Consider the following 25,300-nt stretch of genomic DNA (forward strand, 5'->3'; position numbering starts at 1 on the left):
ACAGGAGCCCTGGCGGTTCGGCGCTAACCACTCAGCTTCCAATGCGACGGGACAAGCTGTGTGCATTCACACCAGTGACGTGTGATGGCCTGGGGGATACATGCAGGCGGCGGGGACAGGAGAGACAATCGGGTAAGGCGCGAAGAGCGCGAAGAGGCTGGGGCGTCATCCGCTTCTCTAGCCTGTTCTTTCTTCACCACTCCCCCTGTGACCATGCAGTCGACCCAGCCCACGTGCTCCCTTCAAGTACCCACGTCTTATCACTACCCAGCCCAGCTTCCATTCACAGCTACATGTCACTCTCCTCTGCCAGGCTATGCAGTGACATTGCGTCCACATTGCTTGCAAAACTACTACTCTCGGCCAAGCTCAACCTTTAGTCCGATGCATCAGCCACCACTAGGCTCGCCCCGCGCAGCCTTCACTCTCTAGCTGGCCCACGCTAGGTTCGTGCCAACGTCATGGCTTGAGACGATAGGTGCTTTCTTTGTCCTCTTCTCTGCCAGCTGTTTCAAAGTGAAGTGGCGCTACATGCTTAGCCCTAGCAGCTTCGAGTGGCCAGGAACATAGACCAAGAACCATTGGATATGCTTCACCAAGTACGCTAATACCAACGCTGACACGCCATCCGAAAACGGTCGAAAAAGCAACCCCACTTATTGATTTTGATATCTGCAAGCCACCAGGGGATACGTTCAAGAAAGAAAAAGCAAGAAGACCCCCCGGCACGGCAGTGTTCCGGCATTCGTTGTCGAGGGTTTCCATGGTAGCATGCTGCTGTGATGACGTCCCATTGCTCTGATCTTCAGATACGACAGAATCTAGACTGCGCCCGAGGATATGAGGGTCATCCGTACCATGTTTACGTGTTTCTTCCCTGGCACTTTGCCGCAAAAAGAAACTGTGTTGCAAACAATCATTGGTAATATTCAAAAATTAGTCTACTAAACCTGAATGCTAACAGAAACATCAAAGACACTCAACGCCATTGTCTAAACCCAGTAATAATGCAACACTCCCCCACCCTAGGTCATGTTTCGAATCACTTCTCACATATTCATACTACTATTCGTTAGCCGATCATTCCTCGAAAGAAGCGCGGACATACTCACTTTATACAGATGGTCTTTGCCTCCAGATAACTCATCACACCCATCTTTCCACCCTCTCTCCCAAGCCCACTCTGCTTGGAGCCACCCATGGGCGCCTCAAGACCCGCATGCTGCGATGTATTGATATTCACCATGCCTGATCGAATCTTCTTGGCTATCCGCAGTGCCCGCGGCGTAGAGGCTGTGAACACGCAAGCAGACAGGCCATAGTTGGTATCGTTTGCCATACGAATCGCCTCTTCCTCCGTCTTGAATGTGCGGATACTGATGACTGGCCCAAAGATCTCTTCGCGATAGATGCGAGCATCATCGCCTGGGTTGAGGAAAATGGTCGGCTCGATATAAAACCCGCTAGTGCCTTTTCGTACTCCGCCAGTGACTAGTGACGCTTCTTTCTTGCCGATCTCGATAAATTCCATCACACGTTCGAATTGCTTGCTGTCAGCCAGTGGGCCGTACATGATACCCTGCTGCTCTGGGTGTCCCATGATGTTGCTGAGTTGCTCGAAACGGATCTTGAGCTGTGCAATGAAATCGTCAACAATGTCTTCTTGCACAAAGGTACGACTGGCTGCGACGCAAGCCTGGCCGCTGTTCATGAGAAAGTTTTGGCTGTGGTGCTGAAGGGCGTTTTCCATGTCTGCATCTGCAAAGATGAGTGATGGTGATTTTCCACCAAGTTCGAGCGTGACACGCTTGAGGTTGCTGGATGAAACATTAGTATTGGACTTTGTGAACTTGATCAGATCAAGCAACATACCTCTGAGCCGCGAGCTCCTGGAACTTTTTGCCTGCAAATACGGAACCAGTAAAGCCGATCTTGTCAATGTCCATGTGACTGGCCATAGCAGCGCCCACTTTTCCGTCTCCCGTAATGATGTTGATGACACCCGGTGGAAAGCCGGCTTCCTTGACCAGCTCGCCTACTTGAATGAGTCCAATAGGAGTCTTCTCAGACCCCTTGTAAACAATTGTGCACCCAGTAGCCACAGCGGGCGCGACCTTGAGCGCAAAAAACATCATAGCACCATTCCAGGCTCCGATACCCGCACACACTCCAACAGGCTCATACTCAACAATCTATCTCCCTATTAGCATATCCTTGAGAGAAAGAAAAGTCAAGAATCCAACAAACCTTGTAAATTCCATCAACCTCCGGCCACTGCTCTCCAGGCACCTTGTCCGTCCACCCCGCCATGTACCTGAAATAATCCGATGCAATCTTGTACATCCACTGCGTAATCATGACCGGCTGGCCCATACTCTTTGCCTCCCACGCACACAGGTCTATGGTGTGCTTGTCGATCAAGTCGGCAAAACGGTACATGACTTGCATGCGCTGCTTGGCTGTCCATTTGGACCATTCGCCTTCGTATGCGGCTCGGGCTGCTGCGACGGCTGTGTCTACGTCGGCTAGGGAGGCAACTTGAACGCCATCTAGAACCAGGGATTCGTCGTGAGGGGAGTGGATTGAGAGGGTTTCAGTGGAGGTGGAGTCGATGTACTGGTGGTGTTAGTTGGGTGGATGGGGGATATGTATCTGAGGTTGATGTACTTCATTGTTGATGAAAAGGCCTTTTTGAACCATTTTGATTGGTGTGTATAGTATTTTGTTGGGGCTAGGATATGTACTGTATGGTTGATGTTTATGCTCGAGGATACAAGTTTCGCTCTGGTGGTGTATTGTGACTTGTGAATTGTGAGTTGTAAGCTTCAAGATTGAATGCATCTCTTTTTCACACGGACAACAGCTATTATATACATATTCAAATACAACCCTTAACTCAACTACAGCTGTATTCGGTGATCCTGTAGGAGTTCCACCAGCGGAATGGTGCCTGTTGTTTACCTATTCGGGCTTAGCCGGTGGAATTCCACGGCCAGCAATACCAAGTGTAGTACTAATCGAGTCTAGCTTCCTCTCCGCCCACGAACGAGCCAATAGAAATGACTTGTTCGTAGGATTGCAGCGCCCAAGTGCATACATAGATTACATGCGTCTGTTGGCGACCAATTTTCGCGTACAGTGAGCTGCGCCCAGGCATCGCTGACTTTGCAGAGAGATGTACAGGTGTGCAAGGCGTTTTGTGCCAGCTCATGCGCGGCTTTTGTACGGACGAAAGGCAGATGTCTGTTTTTGACCGGGGGGGGGGGGCATGCTAGTCTAGAACTTAGCATCATAAGCACGTTACATCTTAAATTTAGACTACCCGTCGGGAGGTCCGGATAGTCAGCGATGACGCAGCATGTGACAGTAAGGATAGTTGACAGATGTATATACACAGCGATTACAACCCTGCTGGATGAGACCATCAAGTCTACTTTTGCAGACAACATACTTTGCACCTGGAGATCTCTCGGAGGCCAAGAGATGACGAGGTACGTGGCAGTCGTGTTCTATGCTTCAACAAAGTTCATACTAGGTAGGGTGCTGCCTTGGCGACTATTGGCTACCGTTATATGGACAACATCGGCTGTAGTACGAATTTGACGGGTTTAGAATGGCGATCAGGTCTCAGGGGTGCCCAAGTGACATGCAGGGCATTCAAAGTTTTCCAGTTTGAGGCACATGCCGAGGGATAAAATGTTGTTCTAGTTTCTACTTAGGGCCCAAGCCGAGAATGGAGCCTCAATGATCCGCGCTCGTCGTCACATTGGCTAAATTCGCTACGCAAGTGGGGCGGTGGTGCATGCTCGACATCCGGCGCAGCGGGGCTATTTCTTCCCCGTCCACCGACCCACGCCTCTGAAAACTTTAGGCATTGCGTAAAGGACCATCCTTCATTCTTGTACGGTCATGGCCGATACCAAGGGCGGCGCATTAGGCCACTCACCAGGCCCGACGGGCAAACAAAGCGGAGGCCGCCCACGAGTGATTTCATCCTGTTTAACATGTCGACGAAGGAAAGTCAAATGCGACCATGTCCATCCTGTCTGTGGCTCCTGTACTCGAGGCAACCATGCTTGCACCTGGACAGATCAGGTTCAGGCACCCACTGCTACTGGAAGGATATCGAAATCTACCCTAGCGACTGGCGGAAAGGGCGGAAGAAGTAATGATGTTCAAGCCCGGCTGGATCGACTCGAGTATCTTTTGGAAAAGGCGGTCGCTGGACAGGGGACTAACTCAGCATCATCTCTGCGCTCCAGCGTCGACCTTGAGAGAAAAGAGATGGACGTTTCAACCCCGTCATCCAGCAGTCAGACTTCCCAAGGAGCCGGTATTACCTCTGACAATGGCGACGGGACACTTTTGCTGAATGGTGGACAATCCCAGTTCGTCTCATCTCTGCATTTCGCATTGCTTGCTGACGAGGTAAGTAAGGCGTTGCCATTTTTGTCTCTGTGTAATCGCCCTTCAGCTCGAGCAAGCATGTGCTGACCCTTGTTAGATTCAAGACATCAAGGCTTTGCTAGGCGATAAGACTGATGAGGAGAGAAAAGAAGTTCCACAAAGCAGTTTAGTCGATCTACTCTCACTGGGCCGCGCGGGCGCAGGCTCCAACCTTGAAAACTTACTACCTAGCACCCAAGAGCACCGCGATATCCTCTTGGACGTCTATTTTGCCAATGTAGACCCTATGGTGAGGATCACGCATAGACCGACAGTGATGCGCAAATTTTTCACATATAACCATGAAGCACATCCTATTGCCTACGCCATCTACTTCTCTGCTATCAATTCACTGCCTCCTAAAATTGTCCAGACCAAGTTTGGCGAGACCAAGGAAGCCCTTCTGGACAGATTCCAGCTGGGCGTTGAAATTTCCCTCGCAAGAGAAAACTACCTAACAACATCCGATCTTGAAATATTCCAGGGCTTCGTACTATGGCTGACGTGCATCACAAGAGAGGAAGATATGGGTAGGCTTATAAAGCATTCGTCGGTATACTAAGCTGACATGAAAATTAGGAAAAGCATGGGTGTTGATCGGCATAGCTTTTCGTATCGCTCTGAATCAGGGATTACACCGAGATCCATCATTATTTCCCGCAGGATCAATGGACGCCCTCACTATTGAACAACGCCGCCGCATGTGGCATCAGCTTGGACATTTAGAATTTCGTGCGGCTGAATGCAAAGGTCAAGAGCCAAGCATAACTGAAGACTTTTACACAACGCTGTTTCCCCGGAATATCGATGATGAAGTACTTGTCGATGGAGCAAGTCCAGGCCAAGCTCCATACAACGAGCAGAAGTTCACATCAATGACGTTTCAGCTAGTCCGATTCAACGGTATGCGGGCACTGAGGCGCATAGTCCAAAGCACATATCGTTTAGAGCGGCGAATGCTAGATTCTGGGCTTCATGGAACCTCTCGGCCAGACCCTGCGCAGGAGTTGCGGGATCTTTATGATCAGATCAAAGTCATGCTCGATGAAGTACACGAAGAGACTCATCGGAAGTACTTGCAATTTCTCAATCCGGAGATACCAATGGAGCGATTGACCTTGGGGCTGGCTTCGCTACTCGAATGGCGCGCTTACTTATTTTTCTGGCTCCGTATGCCGCGTGCGTACCGTGACGACGTCTTCTCCGATGACATTCGCAGATCGTATGTATCTCCAGTTGAATCTGTCTTGTTGAGAGCTAGTAGAGACTAACGGTTTAGGATATTTGAAAAATCTGTCAACTGCGTAGAGACAATTAATGGAGCGGCTGCGGATGTTGATGCCGCTCGTTTTCAGTGGCACATTGGTATACCGACCCCCTTCTCGTATTTTCAAAGCTAACAAATCAAGGCGCCATTGCTTCATTCCAAGCTATTATGCACATTTTATCCGAGCTACGCAACCCCCTGTTCGATGCACCAGACCGGCAACGTGCCTTGCGAGCGCTGCAAATGTCGCGCATTCTTCGAGCAAACAACAACGCGAAGGCATGGCAGGCTGTCAAGAACATGATTGACAAGGCTGTAGCCGAGCACACCCTTTCGCCCAGACCCCAAACCCAACCCTTGAATGCGTACATGAGCCAGCCTACACCTGCGTCTGCGACTATGTCTGCTCCCACGTCTACATCCACGTCGATGTCAACGCCCACATCTACGCCCATGTCTGCAACAATGCCTACGCTTCCATTGGGTACTATACCAAATAGCAACATAGGACCATACCAAGCAATGGCGGAAATACCTGCTTATGCTTACCAACCCAGTTCCATGACGTTCAATCAACCGACACTACTACCACAGTCTCAGCCGCTCCCCCAACCACCACCAGTACAACCTCAACCTGACTTGATGGATTCGACATCAAATTTCCAAAATCGCGCCCCAGTCTGGGACGACATCAATATAAACAACATTAACAACATCGTTGGAGATATGCAACCAACTACCAATGTCATCCCTGAATTCGATTTTGTAAGTTTCATAATATAATCCGGGGGAAAAGGGCATGATTACTGACCAACTCAGGGTTTCTGGGGTGACCCCTTCAACTATGAGAACGAGCCTGTTGCAATGCCAATGCAAGATGGCTATTTTCCTCAATGGACAGCAGGAGTTTGAATTACGTTAGCGAATGACATACTACCTTTTTTCTCTCTGCCTTTCCGACCGTATGCAAGAGCAAGTATCATGAGCTTGGCAGATCGTATTCCAGATTAAAGCTCCGCTTAGCTCCGATTAGCAATGGTCTTTTCAAGAATTCCACCCTAATCAGTACGGCGAATTGGAATACCGTCCCAGCTGGCCGGCCGTCCTATAATACGCTTTCCCACAAGTTCGCGCTACAGAATCTCCCCAAATAGCCATGGACATGTCGCTATATCACCGGGAAGAAAGCAAACGAGTGGAGTGGAATACGAGATCAGAACACCTGATACCTACTCTCCGGTTCTAAGGCCATGTTCAACGCTAGCCAAAAAAAAGGTTGACCATAGGAGGGTCTGGGCCATCATCGACAAAAGAATGTCGAGAAGACTTGTACCACTTTCATTATTGCCAATAAGCACTACACATGCTTTGGAGGAAGAATTGCACTGCACCTTTTCGCAGTAAGACAGTTGTAATTGTAGCAGGCTCGACTACAAGTGGATTGAGCATTCAACCGAGCTTTGGATGTATGCAAACAACTCCCTATTTGGAGTTAGCTTGCATATACTTTATTTTTTGCAAATAATACCTTTACCATTCAATATACGAATTAGAATATTAGAATATTATTGATCCACCATCACCATTTCTACCAGCCACCATGTACACTTTCTTAACTTGGCACTTCAATACCTCAACGTACACTACACGGCACTTCGATATTCTTGGTACTCGCATACCCAGTCCACCTAACCGCTCGACCTCTCTTAGCTAAAAAAATGAAAACCAGCACTGAAAGCAAAGACACCCTAGAGTTCCAAAAGTCCAGCTCATACCCAACACCCCAACCCGGGCAACCCATCTTCAATCCCAACATGGTACATATCAAACCCAATCCATCTCCCAAGCTCCCAAGCTTTTATCCACTTTGACCCCCCCTTTGATATAGTCGATACACGGGTGTGACAACACTTCTATGTGCCATTTCCATTTCCCAGTCCCTAAAAATATTTTGCGTTGTTTCTATGAATACAGACTACAAGACATAACAAGAGACGTAATACAAGAAGTGGCGAAGATAAACTGAAAGGCGAGGTGAACGGATACGAATACTAAGCTGGGGAATGCAAAGGTTGGGCGGCTACTAACCAATGTAAGGATTTCAGCACATGAATAAACCAGGCTAGTTAAGGCAGCGTAGTATTTTGTGGCACACAGACTGGTGTGACAAAATCTTCTCAATATTCTATAGATATAGTAAGAAAACAAACTACAAAGGGTTAGGTAGTAAAAGGGGATGTTGGGGTTAGAGATATGCATATTGATCGAATAGGCACATGATGGCTGGATTTCCTCTAGCAGCAGCCAACTCTCTCGGCGTAGCTTGGTCAAAGTCTAGTAGTGAGTCTTGCTTTGCGCCGCGACGCAGGAGGAACTCAACCATGGCTTCTTGGTCGTGCCGCACCGCGATGTGGAGGGCGGAGCTAATGATGTCTGCGTTGTAGCTATCAGACATGTTCCAGCGGAAAACTTCGTTCAGGTTAGTACCTAAGTCGAGTAGTAAGAGCGCCCTGTAGGGCCTTAGAGTCTTGTACATTGGCACCATGGCCAACGAGGAGGCGCGTGAGCGATGTCGATTGTAACAAAGCTGTCTGGTGGAGTAAGGTGATAGGTGGAAAAGCATATTGGTTGTTCGGGTCAGCACCTCGGGTAAGTAGGAAGCGTACGAGGTCTAGTTTGCCGCAGAGAATGGCTATACCATGTGGTGACCCTAATCGCTCTACCTCGTAATTTAGGCCTATACTAGCATCTAATAGCACTTGCATTGCGCTGGTCATGCCCCCTGTAGCAGTCTGATATACAACGTAGCTAGACATGAATGATGCGCGCTATTCCTGAGGGATGGTGTCTAGTGGGGGCTTGATTAGAGGTTGCTAGGGGCCGCGATTGCCCTGCCAGTGATGTTGAGGAATGTTGGTGATGAGATGGTGAAGGGCGTTTGCATGACTATTGTAAGCGGCAGTTCCTATTGCCATAGTTATAGCTGGATTGATTTCTTTTATATCGGGGATAGCTAGTAGGCGAGTGGTGCAGGCCTTGATGTCTGCTGATGCGCCTTGTTTGCAAGCTTGGAGTAGAGCTCGACCTGCGTTAAGGGCAACCATGAATGCGCGTATTCCTGTCAAGAAAGAAGGATATGGAGGGCTTATGCAGGCAGCGGTTTAGATGGGTGGTAGATAAGGTGGGATGGTTATGACATTTTTGTGGTTTGATATGTAGTGTGTGTGTGTGTGTGTGTTGGAGGATGACACTTCCTAGTCTGGTAGATGAAACTTAATTCGTTTCGAGGTATAGATTTCCTCTTGGTCTTGTGTTTATAGTTTAGAGTGAACTACTGGCACCAGCAAACCACTGCTGACTAACATTGACTATCTCTTTTCTTTTCTTGTTGTCGATTCACCCCGCAATAACATTCACGATACGCAGACTTGAAAGGCGATCAAAAGAATAAGCAGTAGGCCGAAAAGTTTCATGAGTATTGTACAAAGTAGCAGTAGCTCCTATCCGGGTAATTCCGAAATTTATAGTCCGATATGCCAGTAGCGACCTTTAAATAATCTAGACACCAAATGGCACCACGAAAACCATGCAGCCAGCCTACTCATCCTTGACACCACCGCGTCCAGCGCGCTCAGCAGCCTCAATGCTCTTCTTATCCGTCTTGATCTCACCAGCACCCATACCCATCATGCCACCGGCAGCCTTCCACGGCCTAGCCAGGTCACCAGTCGCCGGCTGGCCAAACAAATGAACCTTGACGAGGTTTCCCTCGAACGCGCCCTTGAGGGGGATGATGGACTGGATGAGGAGCGGGTTGGTATATTTGAAGTAAAGGTGCATAACGCACATCATGCCGACACCCATGGCCTGGGCCTTGAAGAGCTCGCGCAGCTTGCCAAGATCGTACGCCTTGACGGTTGTAGCGACGAATTTGGGTTCCTCGCCGGATCCCATTGGCGGGGGCTCGACGTATTTGACGACGGTCATGTCTGCGCCGTATGTGTTAGCCTGCTTCCTCCTTATAGAAAGTGTTTGCGATTGTGAGGCGACGCACCGTTCTTCTTGTTGATCTGCGTCTGGACGTAGAGATAGATGCCCGCGATGATCAGGTTGGAGACAATGTAGAGTGCGCGCACGCCGTTGAGTACGTTGGGGTCATCAAAGGGAATCCTTTTTGAGATTTGCATAAATCCCCTGCATACGTGTTAGAGTTTTGGTCTGCTGTGTATGCGAAAAGGCTAGGGCGGAGCATACAGGATGATGACCAGGTTGGAACTGCGGCGAGGATTAGCAAACTGTCTTTAATAGCCTCGGAGACCGGGGATGCATACATTTGTGGGTTGATCGCCATTGTGAGAGTCGGGGTAGATGAATTAAGGCGGCTAGGTAAGGAGCACTTCGGCAGAGGATTATAACAAGTCCTGAAAGAGAGGTGAGGTGTTGTGGCGCGAAACGTGGGAGAGAAGCCGAAGGGATGAGCGGGCGACTTTTGTGGTGGGCGAGGATAACCCTAGCGCGCGACCCAAAAGGCCAGGTTGCCGCCGGCGGGTTAGCCTCAATCGGATTCACCCTTCTAGGCTCGTCCAAAGTCTTCTCAGAACACATCCCTAGTTCACAACGGCATAGCGATAGTTTCCTTCGGTACAACAAGTTTCATTAGTGCAGCAAAAAATGTCGAGATCTGGCCGACTGCCAGCGCTCTGGCTCTACTTGAATTCAGGGTATCTTATCTATAATAGTCCTGTGGATGTGTATGCAAACCAACGCCTATTTGACACCCTTGGTACCCAATCCACATGAACCCATGTTTGTTCCCGAAACGCCACGCTAAAATATCAAAAACTCCGGTGTCAACCTCATAGTCACCCCTGTCCCAATGCAACCAATGCCCAACCAACAACCAGACCTTGCAGCAATCACATAACAATGCATTCGCGATCCGGCCGGGTTTTTCCCTTTGACTTACCTTTATCCAAGACTGCACCAGGCTCTCTACTCTTACTCCTCATCCTATCCTTCTTCTCCTTTTTGCTCTTGCTCCGTGAAATTCCAGACTCTTTCTTTTCTTTGACCGGAGACAGTGATTTTTGACTGCCCTCAGGGCTTGTGGCTTTGTCAATCACGACACTAAGTTCATCGCCAACACTGACACCCTCTGTCGTGATCGGCTTGTTGTTGCTACCTCGGCCTGTCAACCGCGACAGAGTAATGGACAACCGATTCTCGCCACTTGGACTCCCCGGTCGACTTTTGCCAGCACCGGACATCCATATGCGTGAGCCGCGCCGGGAAACGGATAGGAAGCCGGTCTTATCTTCAGCTGGGGTTGTCGGTTGGGTTCGGCCGCGAAGGCTCCCCTCGCCGTCGTCAATGGTTATGCTGCTCCGCCAATTACTGGAAGTGCTGTTCCGACTGGCTGGCTCGTCTGTGCGATTTGGTTCGGTATGTGCATCGGGCACGCTAATCTTTTCCCAGTCGCCAGTAGTATCGACGTCTATTGTGGTGGTAGAGGGCAGAGAGGCCAGCGTTTCACGGGACGGATCTACAGACGGGATTCTGGACTGCGCCTCTGTGTAGGTTGGGGGATCACCTCTGGAAGCCAGTTCTTCATCAATAGGCTGTACTTGGTAGAACAAGAGATACGGCGACTCCTCGTGCAGAGCTTGCTCAATGCTGACCTCAGTGACTCGTTGGCTTGATAGATCATCAAACCGTAGCCATTTCGCTTCTTCTTCGTCAGACTCGGAATTGGCAGTTCCGGGCCTCCCACGAGCATTGGCACGAACAAGTGCAATGTAATGTCCAGAGTCCACCGATACACCTCGATGGCAGACGACTGATTGTAACACTAGCTTGAAATTGCCAAATAATGGGCCCTCTTCTTTCATTCTTTCGTCGGAAATGAAATGGGGTAAGCCAATGTCAAGTGGAATGTCGATATATGTATCGAGGCGCTTTGGAGTGCCGTTTGAGTTCATGGTATATCGCTTCAGACATATTCCAAGAACAGGGCGTTTTGCGGAGAAATGTGCTGCAACCTGAGCATCTGACCTTGGCACGTTGTCCGTGTACCATGCTACCAAAATTGTTAGTACTACAGACATTGGCGGGAAATTTGGCTTACGGATTAGACTGAAAAACTGCCATGCTGGCATGAGAATCTCCTTCTTAAGTAGAGAAGCTGAGCGGGGTCGGCCGCCAGAGCTATTGTCTAGCATATCCTCAACATGCTTCTTCTCGTCGAACATTTGGGCTTCAGGGGGCTGGCGCAAGTAGCGCTTACCGAAGATGCTATCAGCACGGCGGCGGCCTTCTAGCTCAGGTCGAACTGGCGCCACAGTGGTCGTAGGCTCCAGCGATATGGGAGATGCGATGATTGGAGTCATGGGCGCATCCACTTCTGTAGTTTCGATGTGTATCGACTCGTTTTTCTCAGGATCCTTGCCTGTGAATTCATCCCTGGTTGATCTTATAGAGGCAATCGTATTCTGCCGTTGCAGGTAGCGCTTCACCTCGATTCTGTTGTTGAAATAGGTCTCTAAGCAGTCCTCGAGCGTAACGATGCGACCCTCTTCTGGTTCTGGGATAGCAACTTCCAGGAGTCGTTCGTTTACAAACTTGTGGTCGTCTTCTTTATCTTCACGCCCAGTATGATAAATGTCCATCTTTAGGGTAAGGAGTGGCAGTTCAAGCGCGCCTGTGATGAATGTAAAAGCTTCGGATGCGTCCTGCTGCCGCACTTGCGCCGCATCTTCCCAGCCACATCGTGCGAGCGAATCCTGAAGATGCTTGGTCTGTGATGGTCATTAGTTACGAAAGTGACGGTGGTGCGGATAGACCATACCAGGTCAACTCTGATGAGCTGGCCTGTGCGCAACAGGTTCACCCATAGTCTCAAGACGGCGGCCAGTTTTTTCCGGGGCTCATCCTCGAAATTATCGTACAACATGGCTTCAAAGCTATCAAGACGCGCAAACATGGCAAAGAGGAGCGCATCTAGATAGCATGTCACCATATTCCGATTGATGGCGCCCAGCATGGGAACGTTAGGGTTATAGTCCTTCAGTTCGCCCTCGAGCGATTCGTTGGCAAGGACCAGGAGGTCGTAGGCCTTGTCGAGGTCATCCGGGTACCAAGCGAGGGCGTGTTCAGCCTGTTCCTCTGCCATCTTTGTTATACCCGAGCCGTGTAGTCGGGTAAGCAGCATCTTGACCTGTACATGGTCAATCGGAGTGCGTGCAGTCGTGTCTCTTGACGTACGTTTTTCTCGGCATGTTCGTTTGCGGGCGGCCTGGGCCCTTCGCTAGTGAATATTCTGTAGAGATCGAGCGGAGTATCTGGAGATTGAGACTGGAGAGGCATATGGTCAGAAGAGCGGGGAAGAGGGTCTTGAATGGTGACGGGCGTGGGAAGAGGGCGACCTGGCGCTGAAGTGTGCAGAAGTAGAAAACTGTCGCCTAGAGAATGCGGCAATACAAATGGAAGCTTGTGATATAGTGTCTGAACACCAGCCGACAGTCGCCGCCGGCGGCTTATCCGGGGAGGCGACGGCAAACGGACGGTGCAGCATGGCGCAGGGGCGGGGGAGTCGAGCGAGTAAGTAGAAGCGAAAGAGGACGGGCGTACTTTTGATTTGGCGTGTTTGGAGGCGCGCTTTTCGCCGTGCTTGTCACGCCGGCTGAGGAATCGCGAGACGCCGTGCATGATGGCGGAGGTGGTAGGCAATGGGGGAATGCATGCAGAAGAAGGGTGTGTGGTGAATGTGGAGGTTGACGGGGTGGTGGATTAGTCGCGGGGCGGGCAGGCGGGCTTGATGTTAGAGGAAGGAAGAGACGAGGCGCAGCCAAGGAACGGGATGACGGCGTGCCGCGGGACGCAGGCAACGACGAAGCAGTAGGGCGAGAGGTGGCGCAGGAAGAAGCACAACAAGACAAAGAAGCACAAGACATGGTCGAGTGTACCAGCAATCGTCAGCCGCGCAGTAGCTGGTGGCCGTTGTCGTAGCCAGGTGCCTCTAGGTGGGGCCGCCCTATTGGCTGCCAGAGCGGGCCCTAGCTGGCTGGCGGTACTATTATGTAGGCGATCCCTGCGGCGTTCATCGTCTAGCGTATAGCGTATAGCGCATGGCCTGGAAAAGTCCGCTGGAGACTTGACATGGGCCATGCCATTGCTATCACGGACGACAATCACCCACCACACGTTCCCCCGACGTCGTCATGGCCATGCGTGACCTGCCGCTGCGCACCGCCGTGGCCTTGGGAAACTCCGCCAGGCCCGCTATCCGCGCCGCCCTCCCCGCCCTTGGCCGCAATGCCTCGTCCCAAGCACTCGCAGAAATTGAGGACGCATCCTCCCTCCAGACGCCACCACCGCCAGCAGATCTGGTCAAGAATTTCGACCCGGTAGCGACGAGTCGGCTGCGGAGAAGGGGGAACAAGCAGCTGCCGCCTAGCAGGTACCGTGTCCCCACCGCATGACCAAGGAATCCCTCCTCACTCGTCACAGGTACCAATATCGCTCGCCCAAGTACTATCGCGGTCCACTCCACCCTCACCAGCCCCCGCCAGAGTCCGATCCTGCATCGCGACTCTTCCAGCCGGGGCCCTTCAGTCTGTCGCGCCTCGAGCAAACGTACCAGAGCAAAATCGCCTCCGACCTGCTCACCCTCACATACCAGCACTATCCCCCAGGCTACCGGGCCCCCAAGACCGAACAGCGGTTGCGCGAATGGACTGGCGACTCGCCCTACTTCAAGAATCGCCCACTGCGGCCCCCGCGAGGCAAGGGTGAGGTCCTGCGCCTGCTCCAAGAACCCCGCACATTCCGCAATGTGCCCAAAATCACAAAGGTCGTCGTACACTCCATGGTACCAGAAGCCCAAGAGAACAGCGGAAATTTGCATGTTGCCGGTATGGTGCTGCAGGCCATTAGCAATGTGCGAGCAGTTTCCCACAAGGCAAGGCACAACGTAGTCGGCTGGGGACTGCGTAAAGGCAGATATGTCGCAGTCACCTCTACCATGGAACGGGAAGACGCAGACAATTTTTTGGCCAAACTGATCGACGTGGTACTGCCGAGGATCAAGGAATGGAAGGGCGTGCCCGGTTCATCTGGTGACGGACACGGCAATATGAGCTTTGGTCTTACCCCGGACCAAGTTGCCCTCTTTCCCGAGATCGAGGTCAACTATGACGCGTGAGTCTTCTGCTGCACCTGCCCCATCGAATCACTTTGTACTAACATGTCCTAGTTATCCTCCCAAGATGATTCCTGGTTGCCATATTACCATCCAAACCGATGCCACCAGCAACAAGGACGCCCGTCTCCTTCTTCAAGCCATTGGTATTCCGTTTTACGGAAAACTTAACGACTAGATGCAAGTATATTCCCGGCCGTGTACAAGACATGTAGTAAATGTAAAATACAGCCATGCTGGCTGCCGCACAAAATCCGCTGCGCAATCCTCTTGACTACTATGATAGGACAGGCTTCCGTTCGAGTCTCCTACATACTGGGCATTCGAAAAGTGACCAGTCTATCACGATTCTTTCTTCCTAGCCAATTTGAAAAGCTGATTGCAAGAGAACATTGATCCGGCCATCGCGCACGGATTCTGAACAACTTGAGATGTGATACCTGAAGCGTTACAGCGCAATTCGTGGACGCTTGACATGTCATTGATGGAACGTACTATTGACTTTGAATGAAGTCGAAAATACAGACAATTCTTGTAGATACTGAAGGCCTCGGCACATTGGCAATCGGACAGTGGGTGCATCCAGCCGGTGCAGCTGTGCGGCCGTAGACAAACGAGTTATTTTCGTGATGTTGTCGGGCGCGGACGGACCCTGGCACGAGATTTTAGGGTTGGCCAAGCTCCTCCACCGAAGAACCCCCGGCGTGTCGCAGCTTCTCCCAGACTGTCAACCACCACCAAATCAATCCCGCGATACCCTCTCACTACCCCAGACCTGTTCTCGTGGCCACTCATCAGTCACGATGCAGTCTATCCGACAACCCCTGCGCTCTGCGCTATCAAAGGCTGCAACCAGGCAGTATGCGACCGCTTCCTCGCAGTATGCCGAGACGATTAAGAACCTTCGCATCAATAGCGACACAAAGGTTCTCTTCCAGGGTTTCACTGGAAAGCAGGGAACGTGAGTGGGAACAGAAGAAGCTGAAGTAAAGGGTAACACTAACACGCCGGCAGCTTCCACGCCCAGCAGGCAATTGAATACGGTATGCGACTAGCCAAAAGGCCATTTTGATATTGCGGGGGACAGGTCTGACACTTTATTAGGCACAAAGGTTATTGGAGGCACAAACCCCAAGAAGGCCGGCACTCAGCACCTCGGACTGCCCGTCTTCAAGAATGTGGCAGATGCTATGAAGGAAACCCAAGCTACCGCTACTGCCATCTTCGTTCCGTACGCTTCACCCGCCTACGACTCGTGCCGCCTTTGAAACCTAACCACACTGCAGCCCACCGGTCGCTGCCGCGAGTATCGAGGAGGCTATCGCCGCCGAGGTTCCTCTGATTGTGACGTAGGTATACATATGGAAATTGAGGTACATGGAAACTTACAATGGACAGTATCACTGAGGGAATTCCCCAACACGGTACGCATGGTCAAGTTTGTCAGGAAAAATCCAGTGACTGACGGAAGTAGACATGGTGCGCATCACAGATATGCTCAAGTCCCAGAGCAAGTCTCGTATGGTCGGCCCCAACTGCCCCGGTATCATTGCTCCCGTATGTTCCCTACCCATACATGTACCTGGATAGCCTTCTGACTTTACCAGGGCCAATGCAAGATTGGTATCATGCCTGGATTCATCCACAAGCGCGGCCGCGTTGGTATTGTCTCTCGCTCCGGAACTCTTACCTACGAAGCCGTCAACCAGACTACCCAAGCCGGCCTTGGTCAGTCCCTCGTTGTTGGTATTGGTGGTGACCCCTTCTCCGGTACCAACTTCATTGACTGCCTGAACGTCTTCCTCAAGGACGAAGAGACTGACGGCATCATCATGATTGGTGAGATTGGTGGTTCTGCCGAGGAAGACGCTGCCGACTTCTTGAAGGAGTACAACACCGCCAACAAGCCTGTTGTCAGCTTCATTGCTGGTATCTCCGCCCCACCAGGTAGGAGAATGGGTCACGCTGGTGCCATTGTCAGCGGTGGTAAGGGTGATGCCAACTCCAAGATCACCGCGCTCGAGGCCGCCGGTGTCACTGTCGAGCGCTCTCCTGCCAAGCTTGGAGCTACTCTGTACGACCAGTTCGTCAAGCGCGACCTGATATAGGAGGAAATTGTGATGTTTCATTAAACTCTCAAGGTATGCAGGCTAACGAATTGTGGTAGCCGCATGGAGGTCTATTGTACATTGTAGTTAAAACAATTGAAATCATCTCGCATCTAGATGTATAATATGGTGGTGTAGATGTTTGTATTATGTTCTCAGAGCTTTATGGGTTAAAATATTGATTCCACCAAATAGCTCCATCCCTCTCTTCACATGCACATTCGAACCCTTGATAGGTGATGGTCCAAGCTTATAATTTTCCAAAAGTTCCCCGCAAACCTCCGAGCTGCGTCCAATTGCGGAAGCACAGAAGACAACTTTGAATACAGCCGACATGTCCAAGACTAAAACGAAGCGCGCGCGTCGTGAATTGAAGTGCGAGGGTGAGAGAAAAATAGCAGCACACCACCGTAAGGCAGCAGCAAAAGCCGCAGAAACAAAACAAGCCACGACAAAACCACCCGCAAAGAAGAAGCAAAAGATGAACTCGACCACCGCAAAAGACGCACCACCAGCAACCAAGCCCGCTCACGTCCAACCCTCGCAACGAAAACACGCCATCCCCTTTGGCGAATACGACCACATTCTCCTCGTTGGCGAGGGCGACTTCAGCTTCACCCGCTCCCTCGCCATCGAGCACGGCTGCGCAAACGTCACAGCCACAAGCTACGACTCGCGCGAAGACGTCGAAAGCAAATATCCAACCTTCGGCCCCATCTCCACCGAGCTCTCCTCCCTCACACCCCCTGTCCCCCTCTTCCACTCCATCGACGCCACAAAACTATCAAGCTACAAGCACCTCCGTTGCAAGCGCGACGACGACGACGATGGGGAGGAAGGCTGGGACACCATTGCCTTCATGTTTCCGCACACGGGTGGTCTCAGTACAGATGTGAATCGCCAGGTCCGCGCGAACCAAGCGTTACTAGTTGAATTCTTCAAGTCGTGTATTGATACGAAAGATGCGAAGCGGAGGTTGCATATTTTGCAGACGCAGAAGAGGGAGAAGGAGGAGAGTAGGAAGAGGAAGAGGGATCAATCCCAGGGAGATTCACAGCAGGAACAGAGGAAACAGCAGAGTGTCAAACCGTTTCTTCGCATAGGCGGCAAAATCATAGTCACACTCTTTGAAGGTGAACCTTACACTTTATGGAATATACGCGATTTAGCCCGGCACGTTGGTCTACGGGTAGTGGAGAGCTGGAAGTTTGACTGGGAGCAGTATCCGGGTTACCACCACGTTCGCACGCTGGGGGCGCTCGAGGGCGGTGGGGGTTGGAAAGGTGAAGATCGTGAGGCGAGAATGTATGTGTTTGAGAAGATTCCGCTTGTGGCTGATAGCGATGAGGAGAAGGAGATGGAGAGGGTGGCCAAGGTGGCGAGGGGGGGACGGTTGCCGAGTCAGAAGGAGGCGATGAAGGCTGCCTTGCAGGGGGATGAGGAGAAGGATGATGAGGAGGAAGACGAGGAAGACGATGTTTGAGGCTTTAAATCTCATTCAAATAATGATATACCCGTCTTCGAGACTAGGAAAAGACTGTACCACCGATACAGGCAGGACTAAAACCCACGCCGGGGCGTCCCGCCACGATAAACCGAAAACAAACGCCCCGCTATGCGCGTATAAGCACTGTATCAAAGAAAAAAACGCAACTTCCTGCTCCAAGAAAGAAAGAGAAGAAAAGAAAAGAAATCACATAATATACACCTTCCGCACCTCACTCTCCTTCCACTTCTCCCCCGTCAACCCAGCCACAGGATCCCTAACCCATCCCGGCTCCGTCCCCACCTTCTCATTGAAAATACGCAATCTCTCAGAGCCGTAAATACGACCATTGGGCAGTACAACTGGCGCATCTTCAACAATACTCTTGGTGTGTAGCGCATACGGCACGTTGCGCGCTAGTTCTTTGAGCTCAGCACTACAGATGGGGCAGACGGTTGTGGCGGAGGACGCGGCGTTTGTGGCGGAGGGAATGTATTCGGAGTGGCAGGCTGGTGTCTTTAGGGCTGAAAGACCCGCGCTGAGGGCGATGTGGAGGAGGGGGCGGGGCGGGAGCGAGTATAAGGTGTGATGGGTTGAGACGAAGAGGTCTGCGAGGTAGGACCAGCGGGAGGGGGAGTAGAGAGACTAGAGTTATGAACGTTAGTTGCGTTGATTCTCTCTCTTATGGGGGAAGAAGAGAAACTTACAGCATACGGCTCCACCTCATCCCATGGCCTATACGCTAACATGCCCGCCGCCTGCCTCATCAACGTGAAATCCCCACTCGCACTGAGATACTTCTTCGCATGCGCCCTGGCTTCCACCAACTTTGCTTCTCCCCCACCTCCACTACCAGCACCTCCAATATTAACCCCATGCATACCCCCCTCCTCCCCCTCCAACCCATCCATCCCACTCAAACCGGCCTCATGCCCCTGCCTCACAAGCTCAATATACTGCTGCAACCTCAACTCAAACTCCAGCATGCTGCCCCCCTTCTTGAGCTCCTTGCCATGTTCCTTGCACCACTCGAGTGCCAGAGCTGTACTCATGCCCTCACGGAGACTCCGCTCAATCTTGTGGCACGCCACGAATGCTTCTACATCGACTAGATCTTCAATCCCCTTGCTTTGCGCCAGGCATGCGGCGCTTTCGGCGTAGCCCTCGCGAAGCAGGTAGTCTACGAGTAACCTGCTAAGTCGTGTGCGCGACCACTCGTCATATTTGACGTCGACGAGACTCTGGACCTGGTACAGGTCCTGTAGGTGTTGTAGGCGCGCTTTGGCCGCGCGGTGCAGACGGTTTTCTTCTTCGTGGAGGCCCTCGAGCTTGCGTTTTAGGCCTTGCATTTTGGTAATGAGAGAGTCGAGCGAGGAGAGTGTTGCTTCTGGGGAGGCGCTTTTGTTTGCGGCTTTTGCGGTTGCGCTGAGGACGGTAGGCAGGGCGCTCGAAGAGTGCTCGATGACGCGCTGGGCGTTCTTGAAGTTGCGCCGGGAAAGCTCATATGGCATGCGGAGGAGAGGTTGGTCCTGGGATTGTGGGTTAGTGAGTGCCGTCTTGCGTGTAACCAGGCTGGACATACGAGCAGGAGATGCGACTCGGCATTGAGTTTCGTGCTCGTGAGCTCTGCCATGGCGGGCTGGTGTTTGGTGTGAGTAAACAATGAACGTGGTGAGATACCCGGAGGGTCTAGGACTCTTCAAACTTGGTGGGAAATGGCTGAACTAAGGTTAACAGCGAGTGGCTAACATGAGGATGTCCGTGTTCAAGCTCCACCGCGGAGGTTATCTTGCGGGGATGCTCGTCACAGCCCATAGCTCGCAGACCGGCACGTGCAGACCCACTACCACTTGTCCATGCTCTCACGTTATGTCCGTTGCATTCCGAGTTACAGTCATGTCATATTAACAACTTACTTCTACCTTTTAAATACGAGCTGCAAACATCAGAAAATTGACCAAGACTTATATGCGATATAATTTCATTGCAAGGCAACTCTAAAACTCCTCTAAAACCCAATGCATCATAACGCATAATCCAGATGTCTCTGCTCGTACAGAGACACTGACGCAGGTAGCGATGAGCTGCCGGCCTACTGCAGAGGTATCTCAAACCTGCTCTAAGGCCATTACTTTTAGCTATGTACCCGCGCCCCGCTGCTCAAAGGACGCATGCATTTTCTAAACCCATTCCAAATTATCCATTTAGAGAGCACCAGTTGAAGCCATCTTCTTGCGGAGGTGATTCTTGTACTCGCCAATGGTACCATCCCACCGACGGACAGTCTTGTGTTCGCAAACCATGATATCCTTGGCAATCTTGTCGAGCAATCTGTTCTGAGGTTAGCACACCATACAAACATTTCTTTGGGAGAATGAGCATACCTGAAGTCGTGAGAAACAACAACAACACCACCGCTGAAGGCGTTGATGGCATCAGCCAAACTGTCAATAGTAGGGATATCCAGACCGTTGGTAGGTTCATCAAGAAGCAACATGTTGGGGCCCTCGATAGCGAGCAGAGCGAAGACGATACGGGACTTTTGACCATCGGACAGAGTAGCCATCTTGGACGTCTGTGCCTCACCAGTCATACCGTAGCGGCCGAGCTGTTGACGCCAGTACTGCATGTCCTGGCTGATGTGGTGAAACTTGTCGCGGACAAAGTCAAGGGCAGACTTGGTAAGGTCGAGCTGTTCAGCAGAGTGCTGGCTGTAAACACCGAGCTTCAAGTGAGTATGGCGCGATACAACACCAGATGTAGGGCTGAGCTTTCCGGTGAAGATGTTGAGCAGCGTTGACTTTCCAACACCGTTGGGTCCGACAAGAGCTGTTCGCGAGTCCATGTCGACACCGAAGTCGAGGTTTTCGTACAGGTTGTCTTTTGGATCTCCAGAGTAGGAGAAAGTGACATCATCAAGCGAAAGCACAGGTGGCGGTAACTTCTCAACGTCGGCGAAGCGGAAAGTAAAGACTTTGTCAACAGCAACGGGTTCGATGAGACCGTCGGCCTCCATCTTGTCCAGAATCTTCTGGCGAGACTTGGCTTGCCTGACCAAGTTGGCGTAGGTACCGGCTGAAGCAATGAACTTCTTGATGTGCTTGATTTCGTCTTGCTGCTTCTCGTAGGCCTTGGTCTGGTTGACCTCCTGCTCGGAACGGGTCTTGTGGTAAGCGTCGTAGTTACCTCCGTAGTAGAGGAGTTTCTTTTGACGCATATCAATCATGTTTGTGCAGACACCGTTCAAGAAGTCCATGGAGTGAGAAACGAGAACCAGGGTGCGCTCCCACTTCTTCATGTACTCTTCAAGCCACACACAGGCCTCGAGATCCAAATGGGCGGTAGGGTCGTCGAGCAATAGCAGAGCAGGCTTGACGAAAAGAGCCTTGGCAAGCGCAACACGCATACGCCAACCACCGGACATGTCCTTTGTCTTCTTGTTGATGGTGACCTTGTTGAAACCAAGACCAGTAAGAATGAGGGAAGCGCGAGTGTGGAAGGTTGATGGGTCCATATCTTCTTGACGCTGTTGACTAGTTAGTGGGGGTCAAAATATAACTATCCGACTACAACGTACCTCGTAGATATCATCTAGGAGAGGGCTCTCAGGGCCGTCCTTTTCAAGAATGTCCTCAGCCATCTTCTCAAGACGAGCCAGCTCATTCTCAGCCTCACGGACGACCCAGTCCAAAGCACCCAACTCAGTCTTGGGGGCACCCTGGTTCAGCAGGTAGATGTCGATGTGCTCTGGGAAGGGGAACTCGCGCTTGTCGATGGCCTTGAGCAGCGTCGTCTTTCCGCAACCGTTCTCACCCAACAGACCGTATCGGCGACCATAGTTGATCTCGATGGTGGAGTCGTTGAAAAGAACCTTGCCGTGGAACACGAGCGACGCAGAGATGATCTTGACATCGCGCGACTGCTCGAGCGAGGCAAGCACACCAGTGGTTACACGGTCAGACAGACCGTGCTTGTCTTGTTGGAGGGTGAGCTTCTGGACTTCTTCGTTCAGCTCAAGATCCTCGGGGTTGTCGCCATTCTCAGAGTTGGCCTTGGAGGCATTCTTGGAGTTGGCCTTGGACGACAACTTGGAAGTGGCCGACTTCTTGGGCTTGGCGTCGCCATCGGCGGCGCGCTTTGCCTGACGGGCGGCTTTAGACGCAGAGACCATGATGTCTTAATATGGCGTCAGGGGAAGGGATTCGGGGATGGTGGAGGTGAAGAGAAGGAAATTTCGTAGGGTTGGGATCAGGGCCAATCTTGTGCCCCGCTAAGCCTCTTATCGATAATGCCCAAGCCTGATCGTTTGGGTTTCCGGTCAAGGCACAACGCGTCTTTACTGGAAATGAAGGGACTGGAAGAGACGAAAAATGTGGTGTAGAAGAAAGGAAGCAAGTGCAAGTGATGGATGTGAAAATATCAAAAGATGACAATCGACGGCGGTGGCTCAAACAACAAAGCCTTGCGAATCAATTTTCTTACTTGTGGCGAAGGCCGCGCACGGCCAATGAACGCTCCCCCACTACTCATCATAGGGCAACTAAGGCGCTGGCATCGCTGCATGTGCCAGGTCAGACTCACCCATGCATATCAAGAGACATCATGATAGGCATTTTTGTGAATTACAGAGCTGCCTTGGGGGTTCAAGAACTTTTCTGAATGCATGTGAATTGTGATGTAAGATTGTTCTGCCCCTCTTCAATCTATCCAGGAAAATGGCCGGCATGATGAGAAATTGTATCGACCAGCAGTGTGATGTCAGGCACAGAAGAAGTAGAAGCATGCGCACCTGATAAGAATGTTAGCTAGAATAGAGAAACATGAAACACCACAAAGATTCTGAAGTTGGGGGGGTTCAGCTTTGTGGGGGGACGTTCCCCGGAACCGCGGAAATCCCAATCATTCTTATCTATGCTATAGTCCACGCCATGATAAGCCCAAACACTATATACCAGAACGGCTGCTCCTGCTCTCACTGCAGCTCGGCACACGAGTACTACACGTCCCACTATTTGTATCTTCCTTTTCGGATATTTGTCCCCCTCTTTCTGAATCGACTTTCTTTCTCAGCCGCTCTCGCAGCTTTTCTAAGACTGCAGTCTCCTCCGCGTTCAAGCTCATATCATCTGGTAATATGACTTCGGCGCCGTTGATCTCTATACGGTCGCCATCTTGATCATAATGTTGCTCTTCAATGGTCTTCTTTCGTTCTATCCCGCCTTTTGCATCTGGAACTACTTCCTCATCTTCGACTTTCGCTTTGCGCACATCTAATGGCGTCCACCAGTAGGCCGGGAATTGTCGCTGAATGTTGTTTATGATAAGTCCGACTATCACCATCAAGGTAGTACCCCACAGTACCAGGCCAACAAAGTAATAGCCCATGGCTGTGATGATGGGATCAGTGGCTGCCAGCACAGCGGATGCACCGCCAGGTGGGTGTACAGTGTTGGTCAAGAGCATCACGGCCGATGCGCAACCGCAAGCTGTGGCCCCAGCAATCCATTTGATGGTCTCATAATCTGAATGATACTGGAAAAGTTTCGATATGCTAACACCAATAAGTGCTGAGATTGCATGACCAAGTATGGCGTTACGTGGTTGACCAAGAGGCGAGCGGATGGAGTTGTATTCCAGAATAGCAGAGGCGCCCTGTATACGGTATATCAGTGGCCGCTACTAACCTCACATGGGTACTAGAGTACTCACAAAAGAAGCAATCAACGCAGGCGGATGATGCCACTGTATACTCCCAGTATTGTTAAACACCCCAGCCACAACCGCCAAACCACAAAACGCGCCGACCAACGACCAAAACGCACCCAACACATTCCCAACATCCTGCCGCGTCTCCTTCCTATACCCCAGAAACCTCGATACGGGAGCCGGAAGCCTGTGCAACGGCGACGGAACAACAACGCGATTAAGGTACCGATCAATGTCGAAATCCCAGTCCCTGGCGCGCGAAAGCATCTTCGTCGCCATTGTCACTCTCGTATAAGGCCGAAAAACATCAAAAACCAAGGGAGAGACAAAAAAAGATTGAGCAAAAAAACACCCAAACTATATATCGCAAATTGCGACTAACCTGAGCCTTTTTCCAAACCCAAACCTGTCAGGCAAGAGTAAATAAAGAGCTATCAAACGAAGCCCCCCTCGTACCCTCGCGCAAATCCCCCCCATCCGGACAATCACTTGCATACCATGTTCCGACACCCGGATTTAATTAACCTACATATGTACAAATCCCCCATAAAACGTTACTCCCACTGTTGACGTCGTACCCGCGCCATGTTGCGCGTAGTGCACCGGTCGCGCCAACGAACAAAACGGCGGTAATTGTGCAGTTGGTGGGCTCACGCGCGAGGTCGGGGTTACGTAACATTACGTACCATAAACGCGCGACTGTGCCAACATCTCCTCGGTCCCCGCGGATTTGTCTGGTGTTGAGGGATATAGGTAAGATGGGCCTCGCTATAGTGTTTTTTTTTGTTCAATGTTTGTCGCACGGTGTGATGGGTGTGTTGGGGTGTGTGTTACGGATGGCAGCGTTGTTGCTGTTAGACTTTACGCAACTAGAGGATTTTTCGATGATTGTGTTCTCCTCTTGCTAGATGAATGAGAGTCTTACCATCTGTTTGATCTACAGAGATGCGACACAGGGTTCTGTTGTACATATGCATATGTATACCACAGTCTTAGCGTTCAGTTCTCATTGTCGCTAATCTATGGTACACGCGCGTGATCTGCATTGCGTTCGGCTACTACCACATCACAGACTTGATACTCGAGAATCA

General features: G+C 51.2%; 11 protein-coding genes across 11 annotated transcripts; 4 read left to right on the forward strand and 7 right to left on the reverse strand.

The window, feature by feature from the left end:
* Nucleotides 1-1,049: 1,049 nt before the first annotated feature.
* Nucleotides 1,050-2,700, reverse strand: COCSADRAFT_157857 (uncharacterized protein; the record flags this gene model as incomplete). Its single annotated transcript, XM_007698939.1, has 5 exons — nt 1,050-1,062; nt 1,113-1,817; nt 1,873-2,192; nt 2,248-2,616; nt 2,668-2,700. The coding sequence occupies 5 exons, from the start codon at nt 2,698-2,700 to the stop codon at nt 1,050-1,052; spliced, it is 1,440 nt and encodes a 479-aa protein (XP_007697129.1).
* A 1,209-nt stretch (nt 2,701-3,909) lies between these two features.
* On the forward strand, nt 3,910-6,625 carry COCSADRAFT_168671 (uncharacterized protein; the record flags this gene model as incomplete). The annotated part of the gene is made up of 6 exons (XM_007698940.1): nt 3,910-4,428; nt 4,505-4,976; nt 5,026-5,668; nt 5,726-5,811; nt 5,856-6,478; nt 6,533-6,625. 6 exons carry the CDS (start codon nt 3,910-3,912, stop codon nt 6,623-6,625), a joined length of 2,436 nt encoding a protein of 811 aa, XP_007697130.1.
* Nucleotides 6,626-8,175: 1,550 nt separating this feature from the next.
* Nucleotides 8,176-8,655, reverse strand: COCSADRAFT_289670 (uncharacterized protein). Its single transcript, XM_007698941.1, has one exon. It carries the CDS (start codon nt 8,527-8,529, stop codon nt 8,194-8,196), a length of 336 nt encoding a protein of 111 aa, XP_007697131.1. The 5' UTR covers nt 8,530-8,655; the 3' UTR covers nt 8,176-8,193.
* A 457-nt stretch (nt 8,656-9,112) lies between these two features.
* COCSADRAFT_136491 (uncharacterized protein) lies at nt 9,113-10,205 on the reverse strand. The gene is made up of 4 exons (XM_007698942.1): nt 10,045-10,205; nt 9,968-9,988; nt 9,768-9,907; nt 9,113-9,702 (listed from the first exon to the last, which is right to left on the reverse strand). The coding sequence occupies exons 1-4, from the start codon at nt 10,062-10,064 to the stop codon at nt 9,311-9,313; spliced, it is 573 nt and encodes a 190-aa protein (XP_007697132.1). The 5' UTR covers nt 10,065-10,205; the 3' UTR covers nt 9,113-9,310.
* A 147-nt stretch (nt 10,206-10,352) lies between these two features.
* On the reverse strand, nt 10,353-13,669 carry COCSADRAFT_197277 (uncharacterized protein). The gene is made up of 5 exons (XM_007698943.1): nt 13,340-13,669; nt 12,974-13,063; nt 12,558-12,926; nt 11,838-12,507; nt 10,353-11,789 (listed from the first exon to the last, which is right to left on the reverse strand). Exons 1-5 carry the CDS (start codon nt 13,415-13,417, stop codon nt 10,630-10,632), a joined length of 2,367 nt encoding a protein of 788 aa, XP_007697133.1. The 5' UTR covers nt 13,418-13,669; the 3' UTR covers nt 10,353-10,629.
* A 130-nt stretch (nt 13,670-13,799) lies between these two features.
* Nucleotides 13,800-15,384, forward strand: COCSADRAFT_34281 (uncharacterized protein). Its single transcript, XM_007698392.1, has 3 exons — nt 13,800-14,168; nt 14,219-14,908; nt 14,964-15,384. Exons 1-3 carry the CDS (start codon nt 13,930-13,932, stop codon nt 15,085-15,087), a joined length of 1,053 nt encoding a protein of 350 aa, XP_007696582.1. The 5' UTR covers nt 13,800-13,929; the 3' UTR covers nt 15,088-15,384.
* A 171-nt stretch (nt 15,385-15,555) lies between these two features.
* Nucleotides 15,556-17,220, forward strand: COCSADRAFT_34282 (uncharacterized protein). The gene is made up of 7 exons (XM_007698393.1): nt 15,556-15,870; nt 15,924-15,952; nt 16,014-16,140; nt 16,196-16,258; nt 16,308-16,333; nt 16,384-16,466; nt 16,517-17,220. Exons 1-7 carry the CDS (start codon nt 15,713-15,715, stop codon nt 17,015-17,017), a joined length of 987 nt encoding a protein of 328 aa, XP_007696583.1. The 5' UTR covers nt 15,556-15,712; the 3' UTR covers nt 17,018-17,220.
* A 42-nt stretch (nt 17,221-17,262) lies between these two features.
* COCSADRAFT_289719 (uncharacterized protein) lies at nt 17,263-18,760 on the forward strand. Its single transcript, XM_007698944.1, has one exon. It carries the CDS (start codon nt 17,352-17,354, stop codon nt 18,498-18,500), a length of 1,149 nt encoding a protein of 382 aa, XP_007697134.1. The 5' UTR covers nt 17,263-17,351; the 3' UTR covers nt 18,501-18,760.
* Nucleotides 18,711-20,136, reverse strand: COCSADRAFT_23859 (uncharacterized protein; the record flags this gene model as incomplete). Its single annotated transcript, XM_007698253.1, has 3 exons — nt 18,711-19,148; nt 19,211-20,032; nt 20,086-20,136. The coding sequence occupies 3 exons, from the start codon at nt 20,134-20,136 to the stop codon at nt 18,711-18,713; spliced, it is 1,311 nt and encodes a 436-aa protein (XP_007696443.1).
* Nucleotides 20,137-20,458: 322 nt separating this feature from the next.
* COCSADRAFT_179141 (uncharacterized protein) lies at nt 20,459-22,965 on the reverse strand. The gene is made up of 3 exons (XM_007698945.1): nt 22,081-22,965; nt 20,888-22,029; nt 20,459-20,834 (listed from the first exon to the last, which is right to left on the reverse strand). The coding sequence occupies exons 1-3, from the start codon at nt 22,672-22,674 to the stop codon at nt 20,708-20,710; spliced, it is 1,863 nt and encodes a 620-aa protein (XP_007697135.1). The 5' UTR covers nt 22,675-22,965; the 3' UTR covers nt 20,459-20,707.
* A 241-nt stretch (nt 22,966-23,206) lies between these two features.
* COCSADRAFT_157866 (uncharacterized protein) lies at nt 23,207-24,488 on the reverse strand (the record flags this gene model as incomplete). The annotated part of the gene is made up of 3 exons (XM_007698946.1): nt 23,207-23,292; nt 23,513-24,155; nt 24,213-24,488. 3 exons carry the CDS (start codon nt 24,486-24,488, stop codon nt 23,207-23,209), a joined length of 1,005 nt encoding a protein of 334 aa, XP_007697136.1.
* Nucleotides 24,489-25,300: the final 812 nt, after the last annotated feature.

This window comes from Bipolaris sorokiniana (assembly GCF_000338995.1).
Source record: "Bipolaris sorokiniana ND90Pr unplaced genomic scaffold COCSAscaffold_3, whole genome shotgun sequence".
In the NCBI taxonomy this organism is placed as follows: domain Eukaryota; kingdom Fungi; phylum Ascomycota; class Dothideomycetes; order Pleosporales; family Pleosporaceae; genus Bipolaris; species Bipolaris sorokiniana.